At 39.4% G+C, this 14113-nt stretch overlaps 1 protein-coding gene across 1 annotated transcript in view; it reads right to left on the bottom strand.

The window, feature by feature from the left end:
• Window positions 1–14113, bottom strand: part of mapk10 (mitogen-activated protein kinase 10) — a 43360-nt gene that overhangs the window by 6509 nt on the left and 22738 nt on the right. Inside the window, 7 exon segments of the mRNA XM_051938148.1 lie at window positions 647–724; window positions 945–1008; window positions 2290–2316; window positions 3127–3251; window positions 5637–5672; window positions 5675–5818; window positions 13849–13920. Coding sequence (XP_051794108.1) covers window positions 647–724; window positions 945–1008; window positions 2290–2316; window positions 3127–3251; window positions 5637–5672; window positions 5675–5818; window positions 13849–13920 — 546 coding nt within the window.

The raw sequence follows: 14113 nt of genomic DNA on the forward strand, positions 1-14113 counted from the left end.
GTAAAAAGTAGGACAACGCAGCTTAAATGCTGTTTGAACTATAAGTTGTCTTTTGGTGCAGATTAATCCGGCTTACAGGCTTTCTGCAAGGGGAGGATTTCTATATGTCAGTTTGTACATAAGAAGGAGAGAATTGTTCTTGGGATGCATATTTGTTTCTCCTCATACATGTAGCAGTTACCTCCCCTGATCAGCAGATGCTGCTGTCTCATGCAATAATTTATTTTTCACATGGATCCCAGTGGAGTCTAGCCTGGTCAGTGCGCTAACATGACTCCATACTGCCACACTGTGGTTCATCATAAGAACAGCAGCTACTATTCACAGACATTTCCTGTGATGGACCCCAAAGAACCCAAATCTTACGTCATGATATGTTAAACATAAACACGTAAACAGTCATAAAGGCACAAAACATTGACTAGTAAACATTCTGAAATAAGAAGCAATTTTAGCAGTTAGCTGATTAGCTGTCTTTCAAACAAACACACTGACACCACTGGACTAAACAACATTTAACTCGAGATGCAAAAGACAGGGACACATGGTCAACAGCACAATGGGTTTCTCTATTTACAAAGGGTAACTCCAGTAAGGTTGTAGTAAATTCACTTACAGAGCGATTAGGGTTATGCACTGAGAGTACCTGAAGGTGAAGGCTGTCCCTTCACTACGCCATTCTTCGTTCTCTCCTCAAAGTTCATCACCTCTTTGTAGATTAGTTCTGACACAGTTAGAAAAAGACATACAATCAGCAATGGGACCAGTATATGAAGAGGGAGTTTAAATGTACAAGACAACACCAACAAAGAAATATTAAAGTTGCCACATCCATTATACCATATACAACATACAGGTTCTACTAATTCTGCAAGATCGCATCTTTTTAGTGATTTAATCTTAACATACAGGTTTTATTTTCGGTTTGGATTAGCAGCTCTCACCTTTCCATTCATCAATGGAGTGTTCTCTTTCATCCAGCTGCTTGTCGTAGATCTGAGGTGGAGGCTAAAGGGCAGAGAGAGAAAGAGTAGGCTCGATTTTAGTAACATTTTAACTCAGTCACCAAGACCTCCAGGTGCAGTATCCACACAAAAAAATGTCCCAGATACAAGATTTTACAAGTTTATGTAATGACGCATCACAATTTTCAGTATCAAAGAGTTGATAAACTAGTAAAAATATGGAGATGAAAAATGATCTGAACATGAAAAACACATCGACAGTTTTAACGTGTACGTACAGTGAGAACATGCTGGGTTTCTGAGACACGTGGATTATGACGATAAAAAAATGTAAATGAATGAAAATGGGCGGTATTTATCGTTAATCACATAAAGTGGTGATTGATTTCCATAGAATTCAGCGTATAAATGCTTGTTTTGACCTCTTCACACACAGTAAATCATATCAGTCACTTAGACCAGTTACAATCTGGATGAATCAGCTGACAGACGATGAAGATTAAAGAATATCTGCTGGGTTGTCCAGCTAAAGTTCCCCCTCTCCTTCTCCCATAGGACTGTCATTTCATCTACCGGGACACAAATATGCTGTCTGGCATCCGGTCAACTCATCTTATCACTCATTTACTGGGATCCTGACACCATAATCCTCCCCTCGCTGTCCTTGCAGGTGACAGGACCACCCATAAACCTCTCTGATTTAACCTTGGAGGAGCCATTAAGGGTGAGCATTAAGCAGCTGCAGCAGGAAAAACCAATGCATCTTAATACAGGAAATATCACTCTATGTTGATTTAAACACAATTTTGTGGCTCTGTACCAAACTAGCTGACCTTTTTTACCTGCAGCTACAGCAAAACATGTATATATAGTGGCTTTTTAGCCCTCCATTGGCTAAAAATGTGTGTTTTAGCGACAATAAAAAGCAGTTCGAAAGGCTGAAAGTGCAGTTTCTCCTCTAAAATCTGAGGTGAGCACATGCAAGCAGGAGATATGATACTGGTTGGAAGCCAAACCTGGTTCAACGGGCAACTTATAGAAGCTGCTTTTGTGATGCAGGAGATACCTTATATCCAATGGTTAAAATGGGTGAAAAATATCCACATTTCTACCAGATTTTTTCAATGAGGGAGGAGGTGTACATGCCATTACAATGATATTTACACCTCTTCCTCTTTTTATTTTTTTTGCTATCCTTTTCAATTTTAATGCATCAAGCATTCCTGAACCAAATGAGTCCAAATATCTTCTTTCATTTACACTCTTCAATAAAAAAAAGTCCCACTGATTTGTTTCTCTTCGATGTAGGGCGGTTGTTATTTACCATGGATATTTGGATGAGATCTCTGGCCTTCATCAGCATGAGATGACATTAGAGAAGGGGAAAACAGCAGAAAATGTGTTGAAATGCCATTCACAGCCATAATATACATACTACATCAACTCTAACAACAATATCAGCATTAAAAACCATCAACAGCTGGAAAACTAGACAAGTGCACAGTCATGAAATTGTCCTAAAAAAAAATGAGGAACAGCTACAATGGAGAATACTACTATCAAGCAGCGGGATATTTCAGGCAGCAGAGCGGTAACACTGAAATTCATCAGCTGGTCATGCAGTCATTAGCGTGCCGCTGCGAGTAGAAGTGGTATCTGTACAACTCCATGGAGCGGCAGATGGCTTTTTTTTTCCCAATCTCACTGTCACCTCATACTAATGAGGCTCTGATGAAGACGTTAGACTTCACCAAAAAACACCAGAAACACCACCACTCTTTACGTTACAACACAGGACAATGCACTATGTCACTCTTTTCCAAATGTAGCCGCAAGAGCACAGGGGTTATTTGTTTTATTTTGTACTAAATTTAACATGTTTTACTTCCAAAATAAAGAGTAAAACCACACGTGAGGGAAAAATGAAAATGAGATGTGAACAAAAAAATATAAATGCAGCTGATCCAGCGTTTTCACTGTATCAGAGTTCACGTTAAATCACTGTAACTGCTTTTTGTTTATATATATATATATATCAAATAAAAAAATCAAATAAAATGAGGCAAGTCATCATTATTAAATCCAAACAGTGCTGACCAGTCAAACACAGGGAAAGGGAGGGCAGGAATCGATGCAGAGCTCTGCCAAAAGGCCTACTCACCGCCTCCACCTCAGCTGGATCGTACCACACGTTGATGTAGGGGTGCTGTAAGGCCTCGTCCACTGATATCCGTTTAGCGGGGTCGATGATCAGCATCTTAGACAGCAGGTCTCTGGCTTGGCTAGCTGTGGCGTGGAAACAATTAGACACAACAACATGGAGTTGACTTTGCGAGGCGAGAAAACATTCTTTTGTCCCACTAAAGTGTGAATCTGGAACGCAACGAGGCAGGAAGGGGAGGAGGGGAGAGCGAGACATAGCAGCGATTAAAGGGAATAATTAACAACAGCAGCCTGTCAGAGGAAAGTCAAAGCAACTCTGACTGATAGCGTGAGAGGAGTGAAGTTTAATGTTGAATTAAAAACGACATGGGTTCAAACAGATATGTAGAAAAAATCAAGAAATATTCTCATTTTGTCCCATATAAGTCATGTGGATGAATATTTAAGTCTTTGCACTCTTTGGCTGATAATTTATGCCATTTTTCTAAATGTAGTTGAGGCTGCACAGTATTTTCTAAAACATGTGGCATCCACAAACACAAATCCAGTCACCCGTCACTCTCTCGGCCAGTCTGTCTCCCCTCAGGCCCTCTTGGACTGATCTGAAACTGAGAACCCTTAAACCACACACCATTCCTCTCCTACACATGCTGACCTTCACTATAAATAGCTCAACGGCAGCAAACCGACTGAAGAAACCTGACTGGGAGCAGAGAGAGAGACAGATGAGTCGGGCGCACCCTCGCTGTTCAGCCTGAGCATCAACACGCCACTTAGAAAAAGAAGGCAAATCTATAAAATACATCCTCTATCCACCTCTCCTCATCCCTCACTCTCTCTCCTCCTACAGTTCAAAATAGCCAAAGCCCAGAGGATGTCTCTCTCATGTCTGACTCAGTTCCTACCTGTCGCGGTACAAAACACACAAAACAGCAGCACTTGAGCCTGGCGTCCCACTCTGTCTCTCTCTGAGTGCTTTTCCTTTAACGCTGTCACTCCGGCGGGGAGCAGCCCGGATGCAAAAATTGATTCATGAGAATTTTTGCCAGTCGAGTGTTTTGATGTAAGAGCAGGGTAGCAGGGAAAAAAAAGTGCATTTTGTTGTATCTCATTGGGAGGATTCTATGCTTTTTTTCACTCCTCAGCTGAGACAGAAGAGGGGAATGACGTGTCGGAAAACATTCTGCATGAGAAGTAGATGAATTCACAGTGAGATGTTCACATGTTTGAGATTTATGAGAAAGGCCACAGGCAGAATTCAGAGCTGAGATGACCAAAACAAAGATTTCTGAATGTGGATCTCTTAATTTGTCATTCTGTCCATCTGTCATGCACTTAAAATCCTTAAAAAATAATGCGACAGAGCTGATTCAAGTTGGGATATTGTTATACTGCTCGTAAAACTCTCATCTGTTTACTGAAGTGTTGTATTGCAGAGATTTGTCTGTTTCAGAGTAGCAGCGACAATATTGTGTGTACAGATGTTTCCCAATAACTGCATCTAGATCTCTAATCATTAAAGGAACAACATTTGAAATGAATGTTTTTATCAGCAACACACACGTCAGATTTGCTCTGATTATGATTAGTTATTTCTTTATTTGGAGCATTATAGGTAAATTTTGCTTCCTCATCTGAATTTCTTGTCCTGGATTATTTAAAGGACCAGTCACCCAAATTACCATTAACTCAAATTTAGGAAAACAAGCACAATTACAACCTAAATTCATTTAATTTAACTTAACTTTAACATTTCTCCTCGGCATAATTTACACAATGCTTCCTGCTCTGTGAACGTACCTAAATAGGATTCATATCATTGCACACAGAGAACCACAGGTGAAGCTATGTTGCACTTACTGTGATAATAATGTGACAGATGAGCTGCTAACAAGCTCACACCCACAACTGACATGTTTGCCATTTTCCTCAGAGAGTTAGCATGCAAGCATTTACTAACAGGAAACACATGCTACAGCTAAGACTATAAGAAATAAACTTCGCAGTTTTGTATTCTCCAAATTGATGACAATGAAACGCTCACCAAAGTCACCTATGATGTAAAACTAGACATACCACTAAGCACTGACAGCTTTACTATCAAAGCAGCAAGACTCTAACATTTACTGAAACATTTAATGGACGGACATTATATTTATGTGATGATTTATATCAGACATTCAGGTTTTAACTGTGCTTCCTCACTGCTCAGTGATTAAAAACACTTGTTATGTGATCATCTTTGTATTGTTATTATGCCCCATTTGAGGGTAAATTCTACATTTTATGCCTCATCTTTCACTGCTTCTGTGCTTAAAAATAATGCTGGCATCAAGAGAAATGTCATAAATGATAAATCCGTGTTGGTTGTTACTTTTTTGTGAGATAATCTCCACAGAGGGGTGTGCAAAAGTGCAAATAATCAGTCACCTGAAGGAAACCATTACATGCAAGACATTAAATCACAGCGCATGTATGTGTTTGCTGTGTGGAACTGCGGGTTCTGACCTTTGAGTTTGTTGTGCTCAGAGTCAGCAGGGAAAGGCAGTCGGGGAACAGCTTGGGGAAGGTGAGTCCTGCGTACTTTGGCCGGTTCTCGACGTAGTTCCTCACTGTGGGCTGCAGCTTCTTCATGAACTCTGGTGAAGGCGTTCCCAGCTGCTCGATCACTTTGTTCCACTGGTCAATGTCTGGTTGGCAGGTCAAGATTAAGGGAAACACACCAGGAATACGCAGCATCCTGTAAACCTGCACGTCTCAGTGTTCACTCCGGTACCGCCCTCATCCAATATTAATGATGGTGTTTTATTTTAAAATCAGAAAGAAAGAAAGAAAGAAAGAAAGAAAGAAAGAAAGAAAGAAAGAAAGAAAGAAAGAAAGAAAGAAAGAAAAACAAGTACAACTTAGCCTGTTTGACTTAAGTAACAATAGGACTGCTACTCTTCAGTAACAATGTTTTTTTAATTAGCAAAAGTATTTTTTTCATATACACAAAAATATCAATAAATAACAAAATAATGTAAAACAAGATTTCAAACTTGTCATTTTAAATGACCATAAATTACATTTTTTAAAATTTCTTTTAAAAATTGGCATGTAAAGATGAAATTTTTCATAAATTCACATTTTTTTCTTTTTAATTTAGCAAATGAAGCAGGTAAATTCAACTTTAAATCTGTAAATACATCTCTACAATTAGATATGATTAGTGACAACAGAAAAAGAAACAGTTCTACATAGATTTGTTTGCTAAAATGAGAGAAATCTTCTGTAATTATTGATGTTTTCACAGCAAAAATGTTAAATGAATGTGTTTTCATTATTGTATGACATCTGTAAGCATTGGAAATATATGAAAATTACATTATTTATTGTTTTAACAATATCTATATATTTATTATTATCATAAATAATAGCTAGTTTTGTCATTTTTACCCATGTAAATATTCTTCATACACATTAAAAAGCCAAAACAACCAACATGATTTCACATAAAATCAAAGCTACATGTATTTTAATTCTGAAAAATGACAATATTTTTACTAGGTGGTTATTTTATAGTCACAGTTTTTTGGTACCCCAGCTGCCAGAATATTATTGAAGTTTTTTTAAAGCTTTATTTTTAACAGTGAGGCTAAATAAATGATTTCTAAACAGCTGTGTCCCATTTAACCCCAAAAGAATCATCCGTTATAAAGGAAAAACCTACTGACCTCCATAAACATCCCATCTACACAGACCTGAAGAGGAACCTCCTGCTGAGAATATAAGTTATTGATTAACACGCAGATGTTCCTGTAGCTGACTGTGTGGGCATTTGTGCTGTTGTTGGGTGTGTCAGTTTGCATTTTACTTCCTCCTTGACAACGAATATCTTCTCTCTCATCCCTCCACTCTCCAGCTGACCCCCTCCCCTGCCCATGTTCTCACACAGAGTGCCAGTGGAGGCACTTAGCTGCCAGGGCCACCAGAGATCCCTGCTTCTTCATTTTGCTGGAACGCCTCAAACTTCCTCTGTTTTGTCTCCATTTCACATTGGCTGTGATCCACCCAGTGCTCAGCGGTGCAATTTTTTTTTTCATCCACTAAGTCTCTTATCCATGGCTCTTTAGGAAGTAGCTGGATTCCCTCTGACAGCTTGAGGTGTTTTTCCCTCCGTGTGTCGGTGCCAGAAAGCATGATGCTCCGCTGTGTGTTGAGCTCTTCGCTTCTTGGAATGGGGGCATCATTGTCCCAGAACAGCACCACTGCCGGGCTCCTGCTGCATTCAGGTTGTGAAACAGAGGGAGGGAGCGACAGAAGGTCGGAAGGATACGGTCCGTTCCGGGGAACAGCACTGTCCCTCTTATCACCTCTCCAAAGATGCAGCCCACTGACCACATGTCCACTGCGGTCACACACAGACACACACATGCACAAGCACACACACACATGTTGTCAAGTTTGTGGCCGTGATGCCTCCAATGTTCAGCATCTCTTTTAGCCCTGTTTTGTGTCATTTACTGAGGGAAATATTTGACTCTGTTGCAGCTCAGTCTTCACCGGAAAGCTGCTAACTGTATTTGTCTCCTGTTTTTTCACGGAAAACATTTCACAGTGGAAGTCACTATAAAGGTCAGTAAAGGCAACAGGGAGCCGTAGTTTGGAGCAATAATTCTCTGCCGACCTCTTTCACATTGTCATATTGCTTAGAGAATATAATTTTACATATTATTATTATAGAAACACTGATTGTAGCTGCTCCAATGTGAAATAAATATATGTTCCAAGTTTTGCTAGTATATACTTGTGTTAATTGTTCATTTTTCTTTATTTACTTGTTACAAGCAAACACGTGACAAATTAAAGGAAAAGATCTGAACCACTGACTCTTACAGTGAGGAGATCAGGTGACTCTGCTGTGCTGTGGGGGAGTTTTAGCTTGAAAATGAAAATGATGTGTCATGTGCTGTGGACTTCACAGTCACCAGATCTCTGCCTAGTTTAACCAATGGGAGACTTTGAACCAGCAGAGCTTTTCATCATTGTCATCAAAACATCAAATGAGGAAAATCTTCTGGAAGAATGATATTCAGTCTCTAGCAGATGTCTAGAAACTTGAAGAATCGATGCCACGAGCTTTGAAGCTGGTGATCCGACACCTTAATTAAAAGGGCACTTAATGTAGGGTTTTCCTTCAATTTGTCGCCTGTAAATATGTTTCAAAGAATTATTTTTGAGTATTTTTTTATTCCAAAAGCCACTTAAATCTGAATAACTTCCATTTAATCCTTTTTATAATTGAATCTCATTTACATAGCTTCACTCAGAAACACAGTATGTTACAATATGGAAGCTAAAGATGCTCTAATGTAGTTCAACTGTGATGAGAGCGATTAGGAATTTCTAACAGCGACAGAATGGCTTCCTATCAAAATAAATCTGCTAAACACTGAAATAAAAACATGAAGATTTTTCTAGTTGCGACTACACTGTTGTTTTGCTGGTTTCACTTGCTATAAACACAACAAAGGTAGGTAATTTAGGCTGCTGATCAGGGGTGGATAAACACCTTGAAACAGTCCACGAACACTATGAAGTGTTTTGGATGAATAAAAACAGTCTAATTCATAAACTATTGTGGGGTTTTGCTCTACTGATTTCCTCTCATCATATTGGTTTCCAAATATGTTCTAGTTAACTCGTCTATCAAATAGTAAAATCACGTTTGGTATTCTCCATTTCAAGTCAAACTGTCACCGAGCTGATTCAGTTAAAGGGCAGGGAGGCTCTTTAAAACACACTGAAGTTCTTCCAGTCATATTTAATTTACAGAAATAATTAAAAAAAGTTCACTGAGAAACAGTAGGTAGTGGCAGCTGTACTGATTACTGTCGTGGAGATGGAAAACATCCTCCCACACTATGTCATTAGCACTCAAGTAACAATCAAACAAGATAATAAGGTGTGATGCATTCCTATTATTAGCTAATGACAATCTAGTTAGTTTAGTATTTAAATATCTGCCGTTGCGTACCTGTGCATTCTACCTTCATCTTATTTAACACGCTGCTGTACTGATCCATCATCAAACAGCCACTAAACCCTGCGGCTCACAGTGACCCGACAGATTCTTTATCATCCTCTGACAGAGTCTCAGGAAGGTGCAGATAACTTTGCCAGATCGATGCGTCAGGTCGAAAAGTTTATGAAGTAAATGAGGATGAGGAGCAGAAGAGTCCAGAGCTGATCCATATGCAGGAGATTAACAAAAGTATGCATGGCTAAACTGCATTGATCTACAGGAAGATGTTAGATAAAAAGAATTTCAAGTCGTTGTGTGAGCAGAGACAGAAGGAAGGAGAGCGATATTGATGAGCTCGTTGCAGGGTTTTCTAGTCTTCCAGAGCATTAATCTTTCAGGGACAGCATGTTCAGGGGCTGCAGAGAGGAGAGTTTTACCACAAACACCTGCAGACACGCTGCTCTGGTGTTTCTCACTGACTGGCTCCCTCCTAAGAACTTAAATTATCATTTTAAAACTCTACATGTTACTGTTAGTTCACATTCCTGACAAAGTGGCTTCAGTTCTATTTCAGGTATTATTTAGTTGTTACTTGTAGCAGTTGCTCCTGTTTATTTCAGGAATTAAAAAAAATCAAAGATGGTGGTACCAGCTACAGCATAATCTTTTGCCTTGTTTTTGCCTTTCTTTACCGGCAGACTGATTTATCCTTTTTTTATGTGATTGAACTTCGATCCTGTGTGAATTTCAAACCTGTACTGATCTGACTGTGGTTGAAGTGAATATTTAAAAAGAAAAAAAACTGATGATTTTTGCTGTGCTCTGGATGCTTCACTTCAGTAGGGAATACACACAAAGGTTAAATCCCTTTTAACTGTGAGTAAATAACAGTTTGTTTCCATTTGAAATGACCAAAACCAGAAACATACTAAGACGTGCGCCACTCAGTGACCCACACGTGATCCCCTCTGCGGACATGTGCGCTACGTCCACAACAATTTATGTGCATCTCTGCTGCCATTAATCTCTGTGCTCTGTCAAACAGCAGTGGGCACATGAGAGGGCTGCAGCAGAAGAAAAAGAAACGCAGCGCTTTTAAGAGCATCTTTAGTCTCTGTGCACCTCCACAGCGCTACATATGGGCTGCTTTCTACCTGCTTTTATGTTCTTACAGTCTATAAATCTCTGGTTTATCTGGATATCGTTATGATTTAGAGGAAGGTGGGGCTACAACAGAGCAATAAGCAAGGAGCTGCATACAGATTTTTTACATTTCAAGAGCTACACACTGAGCCTGCATGCCAGTTTTATATCTTTTATAGCGAGTCACTAATGTACACACTTTTATTTTCAATTACAGATCAGTAGCTGGCTTCTTTTTAGGAAGCAAATAGGAGTAAACAGTGCTTGGAACTATTTTCAGCAGCAGCAGTGTCCGTATTCATCATAATGAAGGAACATGTCATGCAGCATAACTGTGAGGCTCATTCATGTGTGTTAATTAGTTTTGGACAACAGTAGGAGTCTATGGGACTGAGAAATCATATTAGGCTTTAAGTGAAGCATGTTAGCAGGTTTTAGCCTTTCCATGGGAGTCGACAAAAAGAAAAATACTGCATTTATTCTCTAACATATGGGCCCACCAGAGGGTCCAATCCGACCCTCAAAGTGTCAAAATGACAGAGAAGACATTAACTGCAGATTGTAAATTTGTAAAACTATAAATTTAAAATAATTCCTAGACCTTGACAAGTTGTTTTGATCATGAAGTAAAATACTCGAATGCTCATTGTTCTCTTGTCATTTTGTGTCTCACTCTTGTAATGTTTTGTCTTGTTTATGCTGTTTTTGGTCTTTTTTTCTGACTTGCGTTTCCTTTTTGTCTAATTTTTGTCTCATTCTGTTTTACGTTATTCATTGTTATGTGCATCGTGTTTGTTGTTTTGTTTCATGTTTTTGCCATTTATTGTCTCATTTTTGTCGTTTGTCCTTTATTGCCGCTTTGTAACTTTTTTGTGTCTTTTTTGTTTTGTGTCGTTTGTCAATTTTTTTAATCATTTCGTTTCTCGTTTTTCTCATTTTCTGTCTCATTTTTGTCTTGTTTTTGCTGTTGTTTTTGTCTCTTTTTGTCTGACTTATCATTTGTTTCTCATTTTTGCCATTTTGTGTTTCCTTTTTGTCTCGCTTGTGTTTTTTGTCTAATTTCTGTCATTTTCTGTTTTACTTTATTCATTGTTTTGTGCATCGGGTTTGTCGTTTTATTTCATGCTATTGACATTTATTGTCTCATTCATCCTTTTTTGCCGCTTTGCAACTTTTTTGTCTAATTTTTTTTCTCTTTTGTTTCTGTTATGATCCCTGTTTCAGCATCTGCCCTTCTTGCCTCTTGGCATGGGTGGGATGGCTCAGTGGGTAGAGTGGTTGTCTTGTAACTGGAAGGTTGCTGGTTCAATCCTTGGACTGTTGAGCTCATGTTGAGGTGTCCCTGAGCAAGACACCGAACCCCTAATTGCTCCTGGTGGGTTATGATTAGTGCCTTGCATGGCAGCTTCTGCCATCAGTGTGTGTGAATGGGTGATTGTGATGTATCATGTAAAGCGCTATATAAACACAACCATTGTTTCTGTTCTGACCTGACTCTTTTTGGCTCCCTCTGTCTGTCATCTCTCCCTCATGTCTCTCTCCCTGCTTCACCTACCTGCACTCTGCTACTTGCTGATTACTGCAGTGAAGGTCAGCAGCAGTAATCAGCTCACTCAGCTCACCTGCTCACTACCTCACCTCCAGGTATTTAAGCCTTGGTCATTCACTCACACTCTGCTGGATCATAGACTCACATCTCTTCATGGACTCAGTTATTCTTTTGGATTATGTTCTCCCCGCCAAGCCCTGTTTACCATCCAACAGCTTCCGCTCTATGTACTCAGCCCTTCTTGCCCCTGGAATCCTGCCTGTTCCTGTTTTTGTTCTTGTCTGTCTACCTTGCCCTGTAGTTTAGCTTCCCGGATTTTGTAAGTACTCTGTTTTGTTGCCTGCTTTGGTTTAACATTTCCCCCCTGTTTGGTTTTCCTTTGTCTGTATTGGTTAGTTCCTGATTGGCTTAAATAAAAACCCATTTTCCCTTTGATCACCTGTCTGCCACTCTGCCTACGCCTGGGTTCTCTGACTGCTCCCTAACAGTTTCGTGTCAATTGTTTCGGTGTTTTGTTTTGTGGTTAGTAATATTTTGTCTTGTTTTTTTGTCTTTTAAGGTAAAATACTTTATCATTCAGTTCCAGATATGTGACTAAATGTTTTGTTCCTTTGAAGAAACTCAGTGATCTGTGATATGTAAATGATAAACTGAGGCATAATGTTAAAATTGAATTTATTTTTCTAAACAAATTTCAGGTTATGAGGTTTTGCAGAAAGTTAATTAAATGTGAATATTTTCAAAGTCCCTTTTTTTTTTTTTTTTTTGCACTAAAACAAAGGAAAAATTGAGTTACTTATTGGTTGGTATGCTCTGATTTTACTGGTCCGGCCCACTTAAGATTAACTCGGGCTGAATGTGGCCTGGGGCTGCACAGGGTCGTAGTGGTTAGCACTTTTGCCTTGCAGCAAGAAGATCCCCGGTTCAAATCCCAGCCTGGGATCTTTCTGCATGGAGTTTGCATGTTCTCCCTGTGCATGCGTGGGTTTTCTCCGGGCACTCCGGCTTCCTCCCACAGTCCAAAAATATGCTGAGGTTAATTGAATCTTCTAAATTGCCTGTTTGTGTGAATGTGAGTGTGATTGTTTGTCTGTATATGCAGCCCTGTGACAGACTGGCGACCTGTCCAGGTCCTGCCCCTGAACTAAAATAGGTTTGACACTGCTGCTCTAACATACAAAGCCACTTGTACCCTGCCTCTTCCTTATTTTAGTATTCCCTTTTGTAGCATCTTTTTCAGCTTGCTTATTAAATATGCTAAAATGCTCCACCTTTAACCTTTCAACTTTCTTCGCACTCCCCAACAAGCTGCTATAAACAGACGCTCAAAGGGAATATATTAAAGATTCAGTGCTGAATGCTTAATAACAGTGTCTGACTCACATGTAGGGACTCTCAGATGGCAAAGATGTATCTCACATGTGCACAGACACAGCATGGGAACTATTTATTCTCCGTGCTGAAAGAAGTCACCTCGGGGATGCAATTACACCCCCCCACCTCACTGCGAGAGAAACGCACCAGGTACCTCCAAACTCTCCAAATAACCCTTGCTTAAATATTCAGAGACAGACTTTGCCAGAATATGAGGAGGAATAAAGCTTGTGATGTTACTGCAGGTTATATGGAATGTGTTAAAAGAAGAGTTGTATAAAGGTGTTACGAAGCCAGATGTGAGTGTTTTTTTTGTAGTTCACCTCAGAAACCTACAGTAAACATCAGGCCTGCTATCTGCAAATTCAGTGCAACTAAGAAGTGTAAAATGATTAAATGGAAGCAGAAATGACCTAAATATCACCTGAAACGTGATGGTTATCTATTTTAACTTTGCCTGTATGCAGCAGTTACACTTTTTTTTTTTTTTTTTTAACTGGCATGACCTTCCCAAACTCTAGGCATATTTTAATTGTATGTTGAATCCCAACATGGCTGCTTTATACAATAAACATATTTGCTGATATTTTTTTTTAAGAAAAATGAAAAAGTTACCATGGGATAATATTTCTGTCTCTTTACAAGGATACAGTCCCGGCCAGGAAAAAGGATTTTGTGGCGCACCATTTCTCCCATAATGCAGCCCACCGACCAAATGTCCACTGCACGCATAGAGGTGAGGGTGAGACACAGAGGCAGCAAAAAGGAAAAGAGGGGAAAGCAAAAAAAGGTTAGTGTCATCCACAGTGAGCCTCCTGACAAGCAATGGCGATTAGAAACGAGCAGTTATTCAGCGAGAGGGATAAATAATTAGACAGAGGCGTGTTACGTAGAGATAACTCTGAATGAAGTACA

The sequence above is a fragment of the Acanthochromis polyacanthus genome, chromosome 18, assembly GCF_021347895.1.
Source record: "Acanthochromis polyacanthus isolate Apoly-LR-REF ecotype Palm Island chromosome 18, KAUST_Apoly_ChrSc, whole genome shotgun sequence".
Lineage (NCBI taxonomy): Eukaryota > Metazoa > Chordata > Actinopteri > Pomacentridae > Acanthochromis > Acanthochromis polyacanthus.